General features: G+C 47.4%; 1 protein-coding gene across 9 annotated transcripts in view; it reads left to right on the top strand.

The window, feature by feature from the left end:
• LOC143432904 (protein pangolin, isoforms A/H/I/S) overlaps positions 1 to 20628 on the top strand; it is a 212554-nt gene that overhangs the window by 188607 nt on the left and 3319 nt on the right. For 2 of the 9 annotated variants that reach the window (XM_076909880.1, XM_076909884.1), the window contains 7 exons: positions 4737 to 4827; positions 6053 to 6148; positions 6531 to 6668; positions 10760 to 10842; positions 10941 to 11071; positions 12174 to 12339; positions 16710 to 16779. In XM_076909880.1, the coding sequence (XP_076765995.1) occupies positions 4737 to 4827; positions 6053 to 6148; positions 6531 to 6668; positions 10760 to 10842; positions 10941 to 11071; positions 12174 to 12339; positions 16710 to 16779 (775 nt within the window). Of the gene's footprint in view, positions 1 to 4736; positions 4828 to 6013; positions 6149 to 6530; positions 6669 to 10759; positions 10843 to 10940; positions 11072 to 12173; positions 12340 to 14247; positions 14408 to 16709; positions 16780 to 18607; positions 18849 to 20628 lie in introns of those variants that run through there. The other 7 variants (XM_076909878.1, XM_076909883.1, XM_076909882.1 and 4 more) reach the window with 6 other exon arrangements.

The following is a 20628-nucleotide window of genomic DNA, read 5'->3' as shown; positions in this document are numbered from 1 at the left end:
CGTCGAAAGAGAACGATTCTAATTCGGTTCGATCCTCCTCTTTCTCCACCTTCTCACCGGATGCTCTAGATATCGTTTCGTGTAGAACAAGGGAAGGAAATAGAAAGAAGACAGAGCAGAGAGAGAGAGAGAGAGAGAGAGAGAGAGAGAGACATCGAAACCTAGAGACTCTGAACGTGTTTGCGCGCGCGCTATCTTTCTATCCTCGCCAACGTCTCCTCTACTCGCCCACGTCTCCTAGGACCCTGGAATATGTAGATGGGGTTGATAGAGAGGAGCGTTTATGCAGGGCTACGAGTTCGTACGGCTCTGGTTCTTTGTCTTGCAAACGAGCGAGCATTTTGCCCCCTCCGCCCCCCCGTCTACTTCGTTCTCCATGAGCTCGAGAGTTCACCCTCGCTCCTTTCCCTCCACTTGCGACGAAGATGGAATCTTCGCCATCTCTGTCCTCCTTGCGAGGGTTTCTCAACGCTATTCACCCGCCACCCACTAGCTCGTTCGTACTCTCATGCTACGTAGCACCCACCGCCGCCACCTCTCTCGTTCAACCCTCCCTACACCGACCTCTCACTCTTCCCTGCTCCACTTCTACCTCCTCTCATTTCTGTACTATTCTATGTCTCTCTTTCTCTCTCTCTCCTCTCTCTCTCTCTCTCTCTCTCTCTCTCTCTCTCTCCCACTTCCTATTCGTTCCCTACCCGCGTATTACGTCGTTCATCTTCGTCCAACGCGTTGATATTACTATTCAGACGATCCTCTCGCACCCTATCTGCTCTCACCGATTCGAGAGTTCGAGAGAAACACCAGCCGTGACGCAAAACCACCCCTCTAGCTCGTCGCAGCTTCATCTCGTATCGTTCCCGCGCTTCCAGGAATATATTTCTAATTAGCTCCACTTTTCGATCTCCTGCGCGTGTTTATTTCAGAATTCCCTTGAACAGAGAGGAGTTTAAGGCGGATAGGAGGCCTGGGGTCGGTACAGGATACGACGCGGAGGGTTCGAGAGAGGATTCAGGGCGTTTCGCCGGGGCTCCGCCATTGATCCGCTTAATTTTTTTCTTTCCTCGCGCCACCCACGCCGCGGGCGGCTGCTCTCTCTCTTTCTCTTTCACCCTCGTTCCGTTGCTCGCTACCTCGCCGCGATTATGAACCGATTCTTGCCGATTTCCTTGCCCACTCCATGGTTTTTTCTTTTCCAAGCGTTTGTACGCTGTATTTATCCTTTGATCGTGAGTTATTTTTAACTGCGATATTTCAGGATAAAGGGTTTCTTCAGCTTCCGCTTGCTGTTGCTGTTCACTCCTCTGTAATGAACATTTTGCTCGCTTAGAGAAAGAACATCCGTAACAAATGAATGGGTACTCGCAACCTCAGCTAACCCTACAAGTTTCCAGTGAAAGTAAATCAAACCAGTCGATTAATAGACATAATAGAACGTCAAACAAGACCGGGGGAGTATCATCGTCACCCTCGAGCCACCCTTGGCTCGCGGGGGCGCGCGCGCACCCAGAAAGCCACTCGGCCTCTTTCACAGGCGGCTACGATTCTTCGAGCACCGTAATCCTTCACGAGTAGGTTCTCCAGTTTTTCTCGCCGCTTCGAGCGGTCACTTTGACATCTTTGTCGGGCTTTCCACGCGTGTGTCGCGGCCTGGCGCCGCCCGTAAACACACTTTTCCTCTCGTTCGAGTGTTAAAATACCACTTGAACGTATCCTCTCGTTGCGAGCGGACCTCGAGTGCCATGGCTCGAGTGCGCGCGCCAGTCCTCCTTACGCGAAAGTTATTCTTTCCCCAACCCCGAACCGAGGGGAGAAACGAGCGCGTGTCCTCGAGATTACCGTGAATCCTTACCCCGATGATCCTTCCGTTGATTAGCAGATTAGGTACTAAATGCTGGCCATATGCACAGCGTTACGAAATACGAACATTGAAGTAAAAAATGAGTACATTAAAGTATTACTGAAGAATCTTTACAAATTTTCCAATCGCAATATTTGAAGTCCCATACGGATTCAAACCTAGACACGATTAAAGCATCACTGTCTCCTCGATATCTATCGAGTCCAACCCTCCGTCACCATGTATATACCGTCCCTTTGTCGATTTCACCCCGGGAACCGTGAGTTTCCTCCCCCATGGAGACACGCATGGCTCCCCTGCCAGTGTCTTCCGGCGGTAACCACGACCGGGTAAATGTTAACGATAGCCTCTAATAGAGCGAACCGTACCATCCCATCCACCTAGAACGACGGAGCTACAGAGTCTCTCTTTTTCTCTATTCCTCTCAACGAAAAGAAAAAAGAAAAAAAATAGTCGAAAACCGTCGAAGTCGTCGGCCGGAGGGAGAAGGCAAGGAACAGAAGCGTAGAAACCTGCGGGGTTAGACGGGACGAGGGGGGCGGAAAGACAGAGAATATCGCGGTGTACGGAACACCGGGAGCTCGAGTTGTTCGAGAATAAAAGAGTAATTTTCCGGGTGGTGAGACCCCGATAATGGGGTTGCAGACTGCCGAGTCGACTGGAAAGTGATTAAGCACACATGACGGAGCCCGCGGACTCGCCAGGATATTACGAGCCACCCCTTTCAACCCACCACCGCCGTCCTGCCCTTCCCGACCGCCCACTCGCCCAACGCAACCCACCCATCCCCTAACCTCCGTTAGTACCCTTATATATCATCCAGCTTCTTCCACGTTGCTCTCCGTCGCGGCTCGTACTTCTAATTCCCGTCCCTTACCTCGTTCGCGCGCGGTACAGGACAGATAACGATCCTTTCCTGTTAGTCGAACGACTGCACCAGTCCAACGACCACCCCCTGGGCGACTGGAGAGAGACTTGATCTCGATATCGACTCGTCTGTCTTCCGTTCACGTGCTTCGAGTCTTCTGAACCCCTAATATATAAAAAGCTGCTCGATCATCAACAAATTTTACTCTCGATTTCCTCCACCACTGTCAATGGAATTATCCCAGTCCTTCCCACGCGGACCTGCGCCTGAACTTTCCAAAATTCCATCAAACTCCGGCAAACTGACCATCCCCAAAATAACAACCTATCACCGAAACAATCTGCAACGTCCTAACCACCCCGCAACACTCGTATACATCATCCCGAAACGGTCGTTCCACTCGAGGACTCCACCTCCTCGAGCGACATCAAAACGATGCGGCACGAATCCATGTCCTGGTGGTCACAAACGGCGCAACCCTGTCCAGTAATCGAGAGCCGCAGGACCGATCTCTTTACGGTCCAGCGATAGACGGTCGTTATCCAGACACCAAGGGCTTGGAGTGGCCCTATCGTGGAAAACCACGCGTTGACCGATTTCAGGGACGATTGCAGAGACGTCCATGGGGGCTGCGGGGGCGGACGGTCGGAACGGGTGGTACACAAGCCTCCGGGACATATTCAGCCCGCGAAACGCAAAAAGGAAGGTGAAAGGCGAGTCCGTCCACACGGTCGGTCCGTATATACCAACGACACAGGGAAAGAGACGAAACGACGAACAGGGGTGGGCGCGCGGGGGTTGAAAGGGGGTGGTAGAGTGTAGAGGGTGAGGAAAGAGAAGTATTGGCCTCGTCAAGCGGTTTCAGGCTTGCCGATATTCCGGCTGCTTCTCGTCGACCCTTATGAAGCCAATTACACTCCGCCTCGCCAAAGGCACCCCACTTATAGCTGGCAGTCGACGTTTCTGGAGCTCTTCGGGGGCCGCGAACGTTTCTGCGGCACGTATACCACCGGTTATGTATTAGATACCGGCACTGCGAGTGCCTGCGAGCACCCCTTTCTCTGTCTCTCTCTCTCTCTCTCTCTCTCTCTCTCTCTCTCTCTCTCTCTCTCTCTCTCTCTCTCTCTTGCTCCCTGCCTGGTCTCGTAACGACGATACGGGGTGACAGCCTCGATGTAGAAGTAATTATTGATAGGGTGAAACGGGGTTCGAATGGCTGATACTGATTCTTTTGGTTCCTGTTTTGGCGGGTTAGAGATGTGTCCTTTTCGAGGGGTTCGAGTAGGTTGTAAGTGAGGCTGATTTTTTTTTCTCCAAGTTTTGGTAATTGGATAGGGATACGTGAACAGCTTTTAGTACAGTTTCATTTTTCGTTAGAGATAATAGGAAAAAATGTTTAGAACATTCGTTCCAAGAACAAAACTGTGTAAAGTATCAACCAAAGCGATATCCAGAATTTTAATCATCAACGAAGATCACGTGCTATGCAAATTACTAACAAACACGCATTCTAAACTGGGGAGGAAGTGGTGGTCGCTCGAGGGTAGGTGGCCAGTGATCCAGGCACGTTCGCCGGGTCAACCGATTCGTGTTTAGAGTGCAAACCTACTCGATATTAAATACATAGCCCTCCTTTCCTCCAATCGGATCGTTCTTCTTTGATCCCAGCCGTAATAATGTTTATTCTGCATCCGTTAATACGCGGCCAGCAAGAGCGACGCCGACGGCTCACTGGTTCGCAGCGAATCAACCAAACCCCCCTCAGAAAAGTATCCCGAGCAGGTTCAGGCTGTTTCTCTTGCAACTGAGATCGCCTATGATCTTGGCATGGCCGAAATTGATCTCACATTTGTGATTATTAGAAACTGACAATTAGAAGTTAAGATTTTTAAAGGTTTACTGATGTTTTAAATATTCGTCTATTTTTTTTTATAAATATTCGTAGATATCGTCTTTCGTGTATTTTTTTAAAAGAATGCAACAGCAGCGTCCTCATTTTTGTTCCAGGTTTAACGAGAGCGCCGATGTATCCCTTCTCCACGGGTCAATATCCGTATCCCATGCTTAGCCCGGAAATGACACAAGTCGCTGCTTCCTGGTAAGTCAATAGACTAGTCTCGACGATGGAAAACGTAACTAGCAAAAATCTGCATAAATAGGATATCTATCGAATCATTTCCTTGCGCGATACCTTACGAAATGACAAAATTAGTCAGCCTATCGTTTATAATAAATAATACTACAATGGGTATTTAGATATTAGAATTCTACGAGTCCCACTATTAACGAGGATCCAGACTCAACGTCCCCTCGTTTCACGGAAAACGTGGGTAAAGAAAGCAGACTAAATAGCCACGATGTCAAATAACAGCTTGGTCGCAATAAACTCTCGGCGACTCCAAGTTGGTCGACTGAAGAAGTGGGCTGATTTACATGAGAAGCAGTCGTTAATTCCTTGCCTTTCTTGTATTAACGATTCGACCCTTAAACGCGAGACTCGACCAGGATAAACGCGACTTATATTTAGCCCGGTGAATCCTTCTTTTGCCGCCCCTAACTCTTTCATCATCCTCGATCTTGAACTCTCGTACGCTTTCTCGTCTACATAGACGATGAAAAGCCGATCGAAGAACGCGACGCATAGGCGATCCGAGGCGATGAATTTCCCGATTCAACTCGCGTTTTTCCGCCTGAATCACGGCTCCGTTACCCCGGGTCATCCTCTCAGTTCCGGTCTATTAGACCCGTTGCCGTTGGAGTCGCCATCGTCGTCGTAGATCCGGTTCGAACGCGCGCTGACCGCACGAGTAACCCTCCTCTTGGCCGCCTACGGTGCCTCAGCTAACCCTCCTTGTTATTTGCTTTCTGCTCGAACCGCTCCAAATTGAGATTTTCCACGGATGATTAGGCCTGTTCTTCTCAATTAGGAGGGCGGAACCGCGCTTTTCCCGGCGATCTCGAGCTGGCTGATCGCGTTCGAGAAGAGCCGAAGCTCGCGACGAGGAGACGCGCGTTCGAGATGGACCTTCGTGCGAATTTCATATCTTAAATGAGTTACGATTTTAGACTTTATTTCGGGACATTTTCGTAGCGGTAGAGAAAGTGACATGGTTTTTTTTGAGAACTAAAACATCGAAAATGTTTACACCACGATTTTTTAGGTGCTTCCACTTAAGAAGTAAATGAATCGTACGATTTGCTCTTGTTTTCAATATGGAACAGCTAAAAAATCGCGGTGGCTACGAAGAATGGATACTCTAATGTGAAAAGACATTTGCTTTCAGGCTAGTACCTTTGCTTGACAAGCAACGATTTCATTTCAGGCACACACCGAGCATGTACCCCATTTCCCAGGCAAGCACTGGTTTCCGAAGTCCGTATCCCACGAGTTTGCCCATCACGAGTTCTAGTTTACCAAGGTTAGTAGGTGATCGTGATCGGACTTGTCAAGTTCACTCGAACACTCTAATTCCTGTTACACATTACTACGCTCTCTGTGTACGCGTCCAGCTAATTTGTACGACGCGTCGGTATCATTGAACATTCTCTCTCGGTCGTACAACTTTGAAGCTTTCGAAATATTGCAAATTTAAGATCTAGCCCTTTCGTTGCAATAGCCTGAGAGAGAGCAAAAGAGAAAGTCTCTTCTATATCTCTCTGCATTTACACTATGAAAGGGTTAAATGATCCCGTAATTAAAGTCGAGTCGAGAATGTACAACAATAAACGATTCCTAAACGAATTACTTTCGACGCGTCGTTCTCCAATCCACGATTAGCGACTATCTGACACTTTTTCCAGTGATCTCTACCGGTTTTCACCAACGGGTCTGATGCCCCCGCACCCCGGACTAAGTCCGCACGCACACGCGCTGGCGTCCCACGCACTGGTGTCCTCGGCGCCGAAGACGGACCATTCCACCCTGGATCACAATCACAGGTTCGTTCTCGACATTTCAGCGACACCTGCACCCTCTCCAGAGAATCGAACGACCAGTCCTCGTCCAATAACCCTCCGCGTTGTTCACCCCTTTTTTCCGAACCCCTTTCCCCGAGCGTATCCCACGGCGGAGCGTAAATATCGATTCCGCGGTCCATTGGAATCAACGCGGTAACGGTACATCGTTACCTTCAATCGATCGGAAAGTTCTGCCATTGATAATTGGCAGGGATGGTGTACCAAGTGTCACGGTCTACACGGACCAGTCACCGCGATCGAATAATCGACGAGCTATTGGCAAACTTCCGGTGAATTTATTAGCGGGAAAACGAGGAGAGGCACCGCTGATCGGAAACGACGCGGAGGCACGCCAATATCATCGGAGCAGTGTGTCAAAGCGCGACAGCCTCGAGAACAGTGCAACGCGCTTTCTGCAGGCCTAATTTTCACCCCGCCGGAGCGAATCCCCGATACAGGCTCTCGCCCTTTGATCATGGCCGTGGATTATCTGATAAATATTGCACACGGACGAGGGGGGAAGCATTATCGAGGAGCAGGGCGGCCAGTCGATAATTCGCTGAATGCACCCTCGATGGATGGAAAGGGTGGAAACGAAACTGGGAAGCAACTTCTTGTCCTACTGAACCGAAAATGGATCCTGTAAACTGTGCTGACCCAATATCGATTATCGCGAGGCGTTTATCCGTGGCGATCTTTCGTCGCTCGTCAATGGACGAATACCCAAGATGGGGCCAGATCCCGTATCTTGTCCTACCGGATCAAAGATGCTCCCTACAATCTTTCGTTACCCGATATCGATTTGTTTCCTCCCGTGAAACGTTTATCTACAACACTCTTCCGTCGTCCTACGAACGGTTCGATATCCAAGATGGAACCGTGCACAGGATACATCCGTCTCGTCTCAGGATCACTTTTCCAGCCCTCCATCGATAAGGGAAAAACGTCCGACCCCGTCCGTTGATAAAGAAGCGTCGTCGGCAGCGTACAGAGGGGTTGACTGATAGTTTCGTTGACGACCATAGGGGGTAGCACGTCACGGGGTGTTCCAACCCCTCGTACAGCCGTTCCCCCTTCGCCGCGGCGAGACACGTATAACACTTATTGAATGACTCTCTTCGCACAGCGTCTGCGCCTGCCGGCGCCGCCGCCGCCGTCGCCGCCGCCGCCGCCGCCGGTTATGTATTGATCATTACCCTCTTAAACAGATTTCTAATTTGCATTAGTACCCGGCCGATCGCCTGGCCCGAGCAACGAGTATACAAAGCCGCGTGGCCGCGCTACCTACGTGTCGGGTACACGCGTGCACACGAGAGTGCCCATGCACGGCAGAGGCCGTGCTGGATCAGCTGGCAGCCGCTGGACGAGTCCTCGCACACGAGGAGGGGAGCGTCGCGTGCCGCCGTCGAGCGTCGTGACGCCGACGGACTTTTACGAGCCGCGTAAAACGGGTCTCTCGCGTGCTACGGGCTTCCATTTTGACCTTCGATGCTACGCAGCCACGTGCTTCGAGTGGTGCGAACAGGCGATCGTTCCTACCTGGCCAACGTTGGGAACCGCGAGAAGACTCGCGGATGAGGTGCACGCGTGACCGCTACGTGTCCAAATCGAAAATTTAAACCGAACTGGTCGCGGAATCGAGCTGGTTCTCTGGAGGACTCACGTGTTGGGATCGGAAGACGGGAACGACGGATAGGACGACTTCTCAGGGAGGAAGAAGACGTCGGTAAATGAAAGCAGCTGATCTAAGGGAACGCACGGATTAACAGAGAGAGGGAGAGACAGAGGAGAAGACTTGGTCCAGTCTAGTGCAGAGTCTGGTCCTGTGCAGGTGGCACGTATCGTGGCCGTGTCCCCAGGCGGAGCGCGGCGGGGGTGTTTAGGGGTGCCGATGGTAGCGCCACGCAGCCCGCCAAAAAAAGGCATCACGCAGGGAAAGCGGAGAGAATGCAATCTTCACCCCCCCACGCGCGAATTATACATCGGCGGATGGTAGGGTGTCGTTGCTGCGGAGCCATGAATCGCGATGATGGCCCCAACGGTGCAGCCCTCCACCCCTCCGCCCCTTCCGCACTCGCGGATAATCAATCGTCGTAACACCGCTCGGTGATTCCACCGACGCCAGGAACGACGCGTTTCGCGCTGGATAAAAGAGGAACACACGCAAGGGTGACGAGAGGCGCGGAGGAAACGGACGGTAGTACAACAGCACCGAACAGAACACCAATCTTTCTTACTGTCTCTTCTCCCATATATCCCTATCACTCTCTCTCTCTCCCTCTCGTTCACTCTCTCTCTCTCTCTCTCTCTTTCTCTGGCTCCTTGTGAAATAATCGTTGTACAGCCAGGAAGGACACTCGCGTGTGTCTACGTAACCGGAGAAGAGTCGCAGAGGCAAGAACTGCGAAAGAAGAGGATCGTCTTCTCTCTGGCTTTCCTTTCTTTTTTTTTCCCCTTTTTCCGTTCGGGGGTGGTGGTGAAACGGGCCAAGAAAGTATACACGAAGGGAGACGATAACCGTGCACGAGATGCCGCCCCTGGAGACATTTTACCGTGCGATTCGTCCGCTCGACGCTCGTAAATGTTTAATGCCGTCCACGACGATATGGAGCCATTAAGCACTACGGGTATACGCGACGGGACACGGCGTGAACAGTGTCGTTTCGACTGCTTCCGGGTTGACGCGGTCGCCTCTGTCGTCGTCTGGAGCAGCAGCCAGGCGCCGTGGTTATCGGCGTAGATGTTGTGCGCGTACGTGTGCTGTTTACAACGGGGACTGCTCCGTCAGGATAACTCTTCGGCGTACAGTACGATGGTCGGACACGGGGACACGGCGACGAGGAGCACCGTGATGGAGTGCAAGGTAACGAGGTGTTACGTGGCCAGTGACGTTTCCGAGCTATTCGATCCTATAGTGATACACCAGACGACGACGTACTTGTACGACAGTGTGAAGGACATCGACGAATTGCCAACCGGATGGATGACGAAACGCTACTCGAGTCGCTGCGTCGATCGCTGCGTGGTGAACGTTCACGTGTACGGAAAGCTGAGCACGCGAGAACTGAAGTAGACAGGGATTAAGAGAGAGAGAGAGAGAGTGAGAGAGAGAGAGAGGAAGAGAGAAAGAAGCTAGACAATACAACAACCAGGGTAGAAGTGATACACGCGACGTCGCGGATCGATGGGTCAGGTCAGACCGTTCCGGTGGGTATAAACGGGGACCCACGAGTGCGATGGAGCCCGAGTGCCTGGAGCCATTGAACCTGGTGATAAAGAAGGACGACAACAGCACCGAGAGCGGGCCAACCACCGTTACGATCGAGGAGGGCAGCAGCGAGGGATCGATCGGGAGAATCGACGAGGAGAAGTGCAACAGCGAGTCCGGGAACGGGATCGAGGACAACATGACGATACTCCAGGACGCGATGAAGGCGGGCGAGGCTGGCTTACCCACCGCCGATCACAAGATCCTCACCGCGCTCTACATGAGCAGCCTGATGCAGATGTCGAACATGAATTTGCCGAGGAGCGTGACGCCGCCTCCGTACGGTGCCCAACACAACTTCGTCCAGCTGTTGGCGATGGTCGAGGCTCGGCACCGTATGTGGCAGCAGATGAACTGGCCGCTGCCGCAGAACTTCCCCAGGAACCCGTTGACCCTGCCGGCCCAGCCGTACTTCGACGGGCCCGCGTCCAATCTGACGGAGCAGCTATGCAATTCCCAAAACTCCACGCCACCCTATCCCCTGTCCTGCACGAAACCCGACCAGCAACCCTTGAACCACGACGCGAAGCAGCCTTACTTCAAACGGTAACCATGGGAATCCAGATGAAACGCACAGGATGGAATACTTTAAGCGGGAACACGCGAATGTCAACCTTCGTTACTGGCGATCGCGTTGCAAAGTACATTTGCTTCGAGCAAAGTAACGCCGTTCGAGGTTCCCATTGAAGTACTCTGTTCTGTGCACAGGGTTCAGCATCGATGTCGCGTGGGAAAACGAGTCAATTTTTATCGCTAAATACTTGGAGGAGATCTAACGTGGTTCCGTTGGCATTTCTGTTGGCAGGTCTACGGTAGAGCAAAAGAACTCGACATCGTTACCGTCGGACAATTCGAAGTCGCAGGACACAGGGCAGCAGAACAATCAAGGTAAGGGCTCGTTTAATGGACCTGGGCTACGGTGATCAGTTTACCGTTGATTTTCACTGTAGAGGTCACCTCTTATACCCGTCGATGATGTTTGACAGATAAAAAGAAACCCCATATAAAAAAGCCTTTGAACGCGTTCATGCTGTACATGAAGGAGATGAGGGCGAAGGTCGTGGCGGAGTGTACCTTAAAGGAGAGCGCAGCGATCAACCAAATACTGGGAAGACGAGTGAGTAGACGGAACTATACATTTTCATATTTGTTAAATGTCAGTGTTAGTGTTGGTGAACTGTTACATCAGGGTTTGTTCGTATCTCTTATCGAGCTTGCTGTACTATGTGTTGTTAATCGGATCCATGGTTGCTTAATATGAACTGCTATTAACCAGACGACGAAATGTTTCAGGAGCAAATTGTACGACTATGATACTTGCTTTTTAAGTTCAAGGAATCGATCTGTATGAAAGCTCTTCGGAAATGTGTGACTGGGCTCCCGAAACATCTTTCTGCGTCGATTAATAGAGATGGAAATAATTGAGAAAACGTATGGGAACGAACTCTGATGTGAATAGACGCGTGCCAAAGTCAAGATTTTCTTCTGCCACTTTACTATCGCAAGTCTCTCTGGAATAGCTTCGAGAAAGTTTCACGCGTAGAACTGAAAGTCCAGACGCAGGCAGTCCGGAAGCGAAATGTTGACTTGGCGAGCACGAAAACGATCGCAATCCCAAGAGAGCACCCACGAAATCGGACAGGGTGTCTCCGAGGACGATCGAAGAATAGAGAACAAAAGAAAGTTGCATGCGTTTTGTTCGTTCTTTCGTTGATCCGCGAGATTGATAAAAATGTCGAAGCACTAACCGTATCTGCTAGTATCTCAGTACGACTAGATAGACTAGAGAATAGAATAGAGTATAGAGAGAAAGAGAGGGAGAGAAAGGGAGAGAGAGAAAGAGAGCATCGTAGGTGGGATCTAAGGAAGTGTCTCGACCACGTAACGAGGGGGTAGTTTCTCTGACGGGACGGGTAGATCGAGAACCGGGTTGGGACGATAGAGAAAAAGTAAAAGATACCTCTCTCTTGGTGTTTTTGTGTGTGTGTATATCCACTCAATGAGGGTAAACAAATCGCTAAAAAGTAATAACGAAAAAAAGTACAGTAATACGATAACATAAATTTCCTTTAAAAAAAAAAAAGTATACACGTGGAAAAAAGAGGGACGTGAATAAAAAAAATATATATATAATAATAATAAAAGGGACACACGGTGCACGGATAAATACTGTGAGACTGTGAATCTGTGAATCTGAATTTTGGGGGTATGACACGCAGTGGCACTCGCTAAGCCGGGAGGAGCAGGCGCGGTATTATGAGGCGGCCAGGCAGGAGCGCCATCTCCATCAGCAACGATACCCCGGCTGGAGTGCCAGGGATAACTACGGATACGGCAGCAAGAAGAAGAAGAGGAAGAAAGAACGGTCCGCAGATCCCACCGGAGGTACCACTTTCCAGTGCTAGAACAGCAGGCCCTTAATAATTCATTATAATAATAATCATAATAATAATAATAATATATAATGATAATGATAATAATAATAATAATTCATATAGATTACCTACTACTGGTTGATATTGAAACGATCAAAGTCTCTTGTGCGTTTCATTCTGTTTTTTTCAAACGAACACGATATATTATATTTTGTTCCGATTTTTTTTCTGGTCTATCGTTCTTGTTTCAAGTGTCCATTTTTTTGTATTTGTTGTATACGTTTCTCTCTATATTTTTTTTTTTTTTTGTTTAATTTTTATTTTTTTTCCGTTCACTTATTTATTTTTAATCTCGTCTCTGGCATTCTTCACTCTTCGACTCGTGCGGACTTTTATTTCGTTTTTTGTTCTCTCATGTGTTCAAAAAGTGAATACCGAGCAACCCTGTTGAGCAACACGACGCCCACGTACACGCGTGCACGCGAGCGCGTCCTGTGCACCCTATGCGCGCCCTCGCGCGCGTGCACGCGCCTACGTACGCGCGTCTCCGTTCTTTCTTTTTGTTTTGTTTTTTTATTTTTTTTTTTTTCCTTTTGCGACTCGATGTATCGCATATTTTATTGGATCACATTGGATTGTCTGTTGGGGGCGGATTCTTTGCACCGATCCGAACTATGCGGCGGCGCGGGCAAGAGGGAACGAACGGACTCTCCCGCGTCATGCGACGATCGTTATACGCAGATTCTTTTTTTTTGTGTATCTGGCCAAACTCCCTAAAGCGGTATCCGTTCGCGGAGAGACGAGGGAAAAAAGAATGTGAAAAAAAGGAAAGCAAAGAAACGACGAAGGAAATGTACGAACGAACATAGATCGACTGTGATTCATTCGAGTGAAAGCGATGATGTACGACGAGAGCCGTAGGTACGGGATGTCTGATAGAGCCTGGTGAACCTCGATTTCCTCTCGGTTCATCCTTTCGTGACTGTTCGAAACCCGGGTTACCGCTACTCTTCTTCTTGATCCGTCGACACGAATCGAAAAGAGGGTTGCGCGCGAACTCTACTAAATCCGCGACGTCTTTTGATCTGGTTCGGTAACATCTTCTTGAACGATCAAATTTTCTTTCTCACGGTCGTGAACGGTAAGTGACGACGGTTAATGTCGTAAAATCCTTTCTGCGATTCACTCGGAAGGGCGTAGATCGATGGGCGTGAATACACTGAGAAAAGCAAACCTGCAATGTCCAATTTGTAATTGGTTTTGCATCGACTCGAGAATGATAATTGATATTTAATTATTAAGAATAGTTTGGCACGTGAACCGTTCTGTCTAGCTGTATCTGTCTGTGCAGTTTATTGTATGTGATCGCAGTGTATTTTTCCAGTGTACAGTTCGGCTGAGAATCATCGAGAGTAACTCACGTGACGATCCTCTATCAGACACCCCGTACCATCCGAACTTGATATGTTTAAAGTAAAGATATACGACGAGTAGAGCGTTAAAAACGAGGGGGAGGGGTGAATCTAGGCTGTTCTTCTAGCACTTTAAACGGAAAGTAGGGACCCCAGTGTTACTGAAAGATATGCTCGAGCAATGGCGGCGGCGCGCCGTATGAGCATACGCAACATGCATATAGAAAAGCGCATACGAACGAGAAAAACAAGACTTTTTATATATCATTTAACCGAAAAAAAAGGAGGCAAACGAGAAAAGAAAACGAGCATATATAACATTTTGTTTAGAAAGAGAGAAAAGATGAGTAACCGTACCTAGCCAAAGAACAAACGAAAGATGCAAATTAGGGTGGCGGCAGTAGCATTAGTGAATCTCTTTTTTTTTTCTACTTCTTGATTAAAAATAATTGTTTAGCCCACGGTTCATGCACAATTACAAATAGTGTTTGGTTCTCTCTCGGTAGTGGCACGCGCTAGGGCGAGAGGAACAGGCCAAGTATTATGAGTTGGCGCGACGGGAGAGACAGTTGCACATGCAGCTGTACCCTGACTGGTCTTCCCGCGCAAATACCAACCGAACTAAGAAGAGGAAGCGCAAACAAGACACAAACAGTGATCCTGGAGGTACCCACATGCCTCACTCCACACATTCTTTACAACCTCCCGCCCCCAACCCCCAGCCCGCCCCACGAACAGCAACAACAACTACTACTTACTACTACTACTATTACCTACTACTCTACTACTACTACTACTACTATTACTACTACAATTACAATTACAACAGCTACAGAAATTTATTGAAATTATTCCACCCTTTTTTCAACAGCCCCCCACCCCCTCATTATTACATATATTATATTATATAATTATTATATACATTCTTATTGCTACACTACATTATGTTGCATGTTTTCCCCCCGTCTTGGGGTTTTGGGTCGATATATATACATATATATTATATATATATTCGATTATCATTATTATTACTATTATACATGCACACGCATATATACGTTCATATATATACATATCGCGATGGGCCCTGGTAAAGTTGCGCATCTGATACGAGTCCGCGCGTACTCTTCATCGTAGTCACTGGTATCGAACGGGGGTGTTCGATTAGCGTACGTAACGTAAAGGGGTACGCTGTGATAAATGTTCGACCAAAAGTGATTTTCTCTTTTTTTTTAGATAAACAGGTATTCGCGCTGATTCGCTACTTTACCAGAGGAGAGACGATGCATATATATGTAACTTATATCTATTATTGTATATGGTCAATGGTCTTTCGTGTAATTTTTAGTTCCTTTTTTCTCGGATGTAACGAACAAAAAATCTGTGTAGAGATATAAAAAAAAAATAGATGGAAAAGAAGGCAGAAAGATGCAAAAAGAAAGAGAATAAGAGAATGTTCGAAAAAAGCCAGAAAAAAAAAGATAGAATACGAACGATACACTCGCGTGAGCGGGCGTGCACGTACGCATGCGCACGTGCGTGCCTCCATGGTGTTCCGACAGATTTCCATTATATATTGTCTGATCAAATATATAACGGGAACGAAAGTAAAATGGGACACGAGCGCATTCAGTACACACGTACACGCACATGACACAGCATTTATTAATTATTAATTACGTATACAACTTTGGGGACGCTGGCCATCTTGCATTTTTACAGGGACCTATACTCCGCAATCAGACAATCCTAAGCGTTTTTAATTTTCACTCAGTCTCTCTGTGTTCACCTGTCTTTCTTTTCTTCTTCTTCTTCTTCTTCTTTTTTCTTTTCTCGTACCTTTCTTTCGCCTCTTCTCTCTTTCGCTCTTACTTCCTTCTTACTTTTCTCTCTGATATGCTAGTTTTTCAGTTTCACACCCCCTACCTCTTTCTTTTTTCTCGCTCGCCATCGCCTTTGATCGTTTCAACATTGCCTGTCAACCCCGTTAATATACATTTTTTTTTTCTGTATTTTTTTTTTTTTCTTTTTATCAAGATCGCAATTTTTATTCATCCACTTGCCCCCTTTATTTCGTTTGGTTCTTTCTATGGTCACCTCTAATCAATCACTCAATTATTCTCGACCCTTACATGCGAGTTGATTCGTTTACGATGCCCGAACGCTCGAGCGTCCATTTTTTTTTCCTTTTTTTTTTCTTTTCATTCATCTTTAATATTTATTGTCTAGAGCTTGCGTTTTTAATACAGATCACGACATTAATTGAGTAGATATGATCTTTGATCGTGTTTTTTACGCCGTTTTAACGTTTTTACGCTGCATGCACGTTTTTACTCAGCTTGACAGAATATCTCTTTTCTTGTCGATTCGCAGAGTCCCTCCCCTGAAGACTGCAATCTGTTGTCGCTTCTTTCGAATCGCTAAACGTTTGTTGGTAGAACAATATAGAAATTAATCACGTCTTCTTGGGAAGATCTGTTATACTAATATATATTGTCAGATTTCTAGACTGTTTGAGCTTGAGGTTAAGCAACAACAAAGTTTTGTCGATTCTAAATCCAATTCTTCCATGTAAGAGAAAATCTGAAGCTTGAACGTAAAGTTTTCTGAGGTAGATCAAGTTCAATCAGTCAGGTTCGTCTTGTTACACGCATGACTAGTTGACAAACGTTGAATTCGTACTCCGTATTCACTCAACAGCAACTAGTGTACGCCTTTAATGCGATCGTGGTGTCGATCGATCGTTTCAAGAGCGAATTATATCCTCCACGGTAATGATAAACTCTGGTTATACCATAACTCGAACGTCACTGTCAATTACGGTCATTCGTTTGGCAACGGGGAAAGAAATTGGACGATATATGCGCAAGAAAAGAGACATAAAAAGTATTAACGCCTTCCCACCCCCTGTTCACGGCCGAATGATGGTGCGCGACACGCTAATCGTTGCACGTTTCGCATTTTCTAGGTAACAACATGAAGAAGTGTCGCGCCAGGTACGGATTAGACCAGCAAAGCCAGTGGTGCAAGCCGTGCAGGTACGTGTGCATCGTGTAGATGGTTTTGACACGTTGCTTCTTGAGAGAGGAATTACATATACCGTCTTGTCGACAAGCTGCGCACGCTGTACCGGTCGCGTGTATATACGTATTCGAATCTTGAGAAGTGTTGAGAAGGACTAGAAGTCTCACGTCGGTTCATAGTAGTGAACACTAGAGGAAGTTACTTTTCTTTATATATGTGGTGAATGATGGTGAACGATATACGAGGCACGGGCTGCTGCGGCTCGAGTATCCTCCGTAACACGTTTCCACGCAAGATCGCGAAGTAATTAAAAGTTCGTGCGCATTCGTATTTCTCTGATTCGGTGAGACGACGCGAGTAACTTCGCAAGTAATCTCGTCTCGAGGAGAGAGGACGATCGAGGGGCGTGAAAAGTTTCCACGGTGGAGGATAGCCGATCGAGCAGCCCGAGGCAAACCGGATAAAGATGTAAAATACAAGAGTTGACCGGTGGTAAATCGGGCCATCACGTACGACGTAAGAGACTTGCAACCCGGGCACGAATCTAGTTGTTTCTCGATTATCACCACTTCTTATCGTTATCGTCTTCTACTCCGTTCCGTCATCCACATGTTATCGTGGAACTTGAAAGAGAGCCTGAAATTCGAAATTCCGACGGGGTCGTTCGAACGCCACCGTATTCACGACCACGTGGCATTGAAACGAGATAAGTATATTCGAGTCCTCGCGATGGAAAAGATAGACGAGCTAGAAACGACCGTCAGAAAATGTGTCTTCCAAAAGATAGAAGAGGGAGAGAGAGAGAGAGAGAGAGAGAGAGCAGATGGAAGGAAAGATTTCGCGAATTTTGAAAGTGAAAATAGAGGATCTTTCTTGCACGCTGCTGGACCGATCCAAGCGGCATCGTCCACTTGTACTTTTTGCTTGTAAATATCTTTACTAGATACCACACAGTAGTTTATTGCGGCATCACGAGCCACCCAGTTTTAGCGCCACTCTAACTTCCGTTCTCACTGTACGTAAAATCGCACAGTGCGCCCAAACGCCCCAACTCCTCCCGGGTTTGTGAATCTCATGGACCTCATTAAAGGGGCGATGACGAATCCCAACCGCAAAACTTTGTTCACGGTGCTACATTTCACGGCGATCGTGAGTGCTCATTCGAAGAGAATGAGAATCGGTTTGATTGAAAGAAACGAAACACGTGAATCAACCAAGCGGAACGCTTGGCTACGAGCTTCACTCGATTTCAATTAGAATTACCTTGTCTCCGTTCTGTTCTTACTTGAGCTGCACAAAATCGTTTTAAACATGGAAACATAGAGTACACGGTTCACAAACTGTCACGGACACGGTGGCGACCAAGCTTCCTCACCGAAGCTTCGCAAGCATGGACTCGAACTTGGGAGACATATTTTCTGATCAGACAGTCTAATCGAGTCGTTGATCGAACGTGATTTAAAGAAATTCCAACAACAACCATCTGGTACCACGATCGGAACGATTCTCGGCGATCCTCCGTGGTCGCAATTCACGCTCGTAAAGCTCGGTAAGCGATCGTGGGAACAGGAGAACGTACGAAGTCGCGAGGAGAGAAGGAAATAATGAACGAACCAGGGTTGAAAGCGTGCGAGAGAAAGAGAAAAAAAAAAAAGAAACGAAAGAGGAACGATCGCGTAGAGTCGGTGGTCCGCGGGCCAGGTTACTCGCTTGTCCACGGACACTCGGGCCGATATGCGTGTGGGTGACGACGATACGGTGTGCGGGATTTAAGGATGGGATTAAAGTGATAACGTCGATGCGACGAGCGCCCCTTTAATGGCTGGTGGTTGGTTTTGGCAGCCCAGTGGAGCATGGAGCGGGGATGGGCATCCACGCGAGCATAATCCATCACGGTGTGGGAAGTAGCGCGGGGGCAGGGGTCGGGGCTGGAGGCGGTGGAGGATCTGTAGGGGCAGCGACTGCCCCCCCAAACACCAACACTGCCTCCAATGCCTCCTCGCCTCAGCAAGAACCCACTTATGTTAATCTCTAGTCAAGCCTATCGCCTCCCTTCTACTGCAACACTTCTTCTTAAACAGTGGTCAGTCCCGACTTAAACCTACGGGCGTAGCTGGCCCTCGCTATGCTCAGCCAACTCTGCTCGTATATAACATCGAATGCAAATAGAAGAGATCCGGACGCTTTCCAGGGGATGTACTCGAACGTGATTATCATCTCTGCGCGCTAATCACGGGAATATTTTCTATTTCCCCTTCTTCTATTTTTTTTGTTTGTTTATGTATGAGTACTTTTGATATAATCTATTCTATGTATTTCTTTTTCTTTTTTTACTCTTGGAAGAGAAAAAGGGAGTGGGGTTGAATAGATGTTTCGCTTCCGGTGGTCGACACGAGCGGACTGGCATAGTGAGCGGCACAGCGACGCCCTAATGCTCGCATTGTTTCTCATTGTTGTGGCTCTTTGCAGCTTATTATTGTTACATTTGATTTACCCTCGTTTAGTTGGACTTTACTCAGTGTTGCCCTTAGCATGGCTGGTCTGTAATACATATATAATACATATATATGTATATATTATATATATACCGCTTGTGTTTATATATATAAATATATACGTTGTTGCGTACGTCTACCACGTGTAACCAAGATACCATATATCTCTAATTACAACAAACATTCTTTTCTTTATTGTTATGTTGTTCGGTTCGGAACGTTTTGGCTATAGAGAGAAGTATACCTTACAATATACATATATAATATATATATATATACATTATTTCTATTTATTATGAGTCTGATTTTGATGGCATGGCAATTCGTGTACGGTAATTATTACGACGATTAATGTGTTGGTAACGGATGTGTTGGATCTACTATTTTTTTTTCTTTTTTTTTTTTTATTTCTTTATTAGTACGTGAACATGGTTCGTTTTATTCCAATATCTTGTCTTTTTTTTTTATTGTTTCATTACTATTGACGTTCTCTGTTTCTCTCTGTTACTTAGTTTTCATCTATCGTTTCTTGTAATGTCGTAAAATATATATACTTGTTGCGCAATGAATATCGGTGTCGTAGTCGCGCGCGCGGCGTAACTCGACTCGAGGCGAGCGGCCCGTTCAGTAGAACGGGACGCTCGGTGGTCAGACCATGGCCAGACCGAGTCTCGAGGGAGCTCGCACGATTTCGAAGTTCGTTCTCGCGATCTTTTGAGCTTCACAGAGGCCGCAAACGCGTCTCAGAATCGATTCGTGGTTCTCTGTATCCAGCTGCTGGTTCTTCGTCTCGCGAACGTCACGAAAATTTTCGATCGACACGTCCGCAAATTTACGAACAAGCGGAAAATGGTAGAACGGAATACCTTTGAAAAGTCTTCGAAATTCGAACGTTCGTTCGATACGTTTCCAAGGTAAATTCAAAACGTCGAAGTTGTAGACTCTGCTTTTGGAAGAACCAGCTCTTTCTTCCTATATTGTTCGTTCGAAATTAATTGGCCAATTAATTAATTGGTTGAAGGCTTCAATTTTTTCCAGATTAACTTTCAAACAATAGGCTGCGATGCAAGGTAGAAGCAATGAGACGAGACGTAGAGAAAGAATTGACGAAGTCAAATAAGTGTAGAGCGTTTTCTAGTGGCGATTGATTGGTTTCGAACGGGCTGATTAATTGTTTCCTAAAGCAGCTGGAGGACAGCACGAATCGATAGTAATCGGAGCACGCAGAGGTGCGAGCTAACGCTTTTGAATCCAGACGTGCCTGCGAACAGTATACGTCCTGCCCCAACAACCGTAATATATTGTTCACACATGGATACACGAGATGAAAAGATATAGATAAAGATTAACTGGCTAAGAGATGAATAA

The sequence above is a fragment of the Xylocopa sonorina genome, chromosome 2, assembly GCF_050948175.1.
Source record: "Xylocopa sonorina isolate GNS202 chromosome 2, iyXylSono1_principal, whole genome shotgun sequence".
In the NCBI taxonomy this organism is placed as follows: domain Eukaryota; kingdom Metazoa; phylum Arthropoda; class Insecta; order Hymenoptera; family Apidae; genus Xylocopa; species Xylocopa sonorina.
This window is presented reverse-complemented; position numbering and strand designations above follow the sequence as displayed.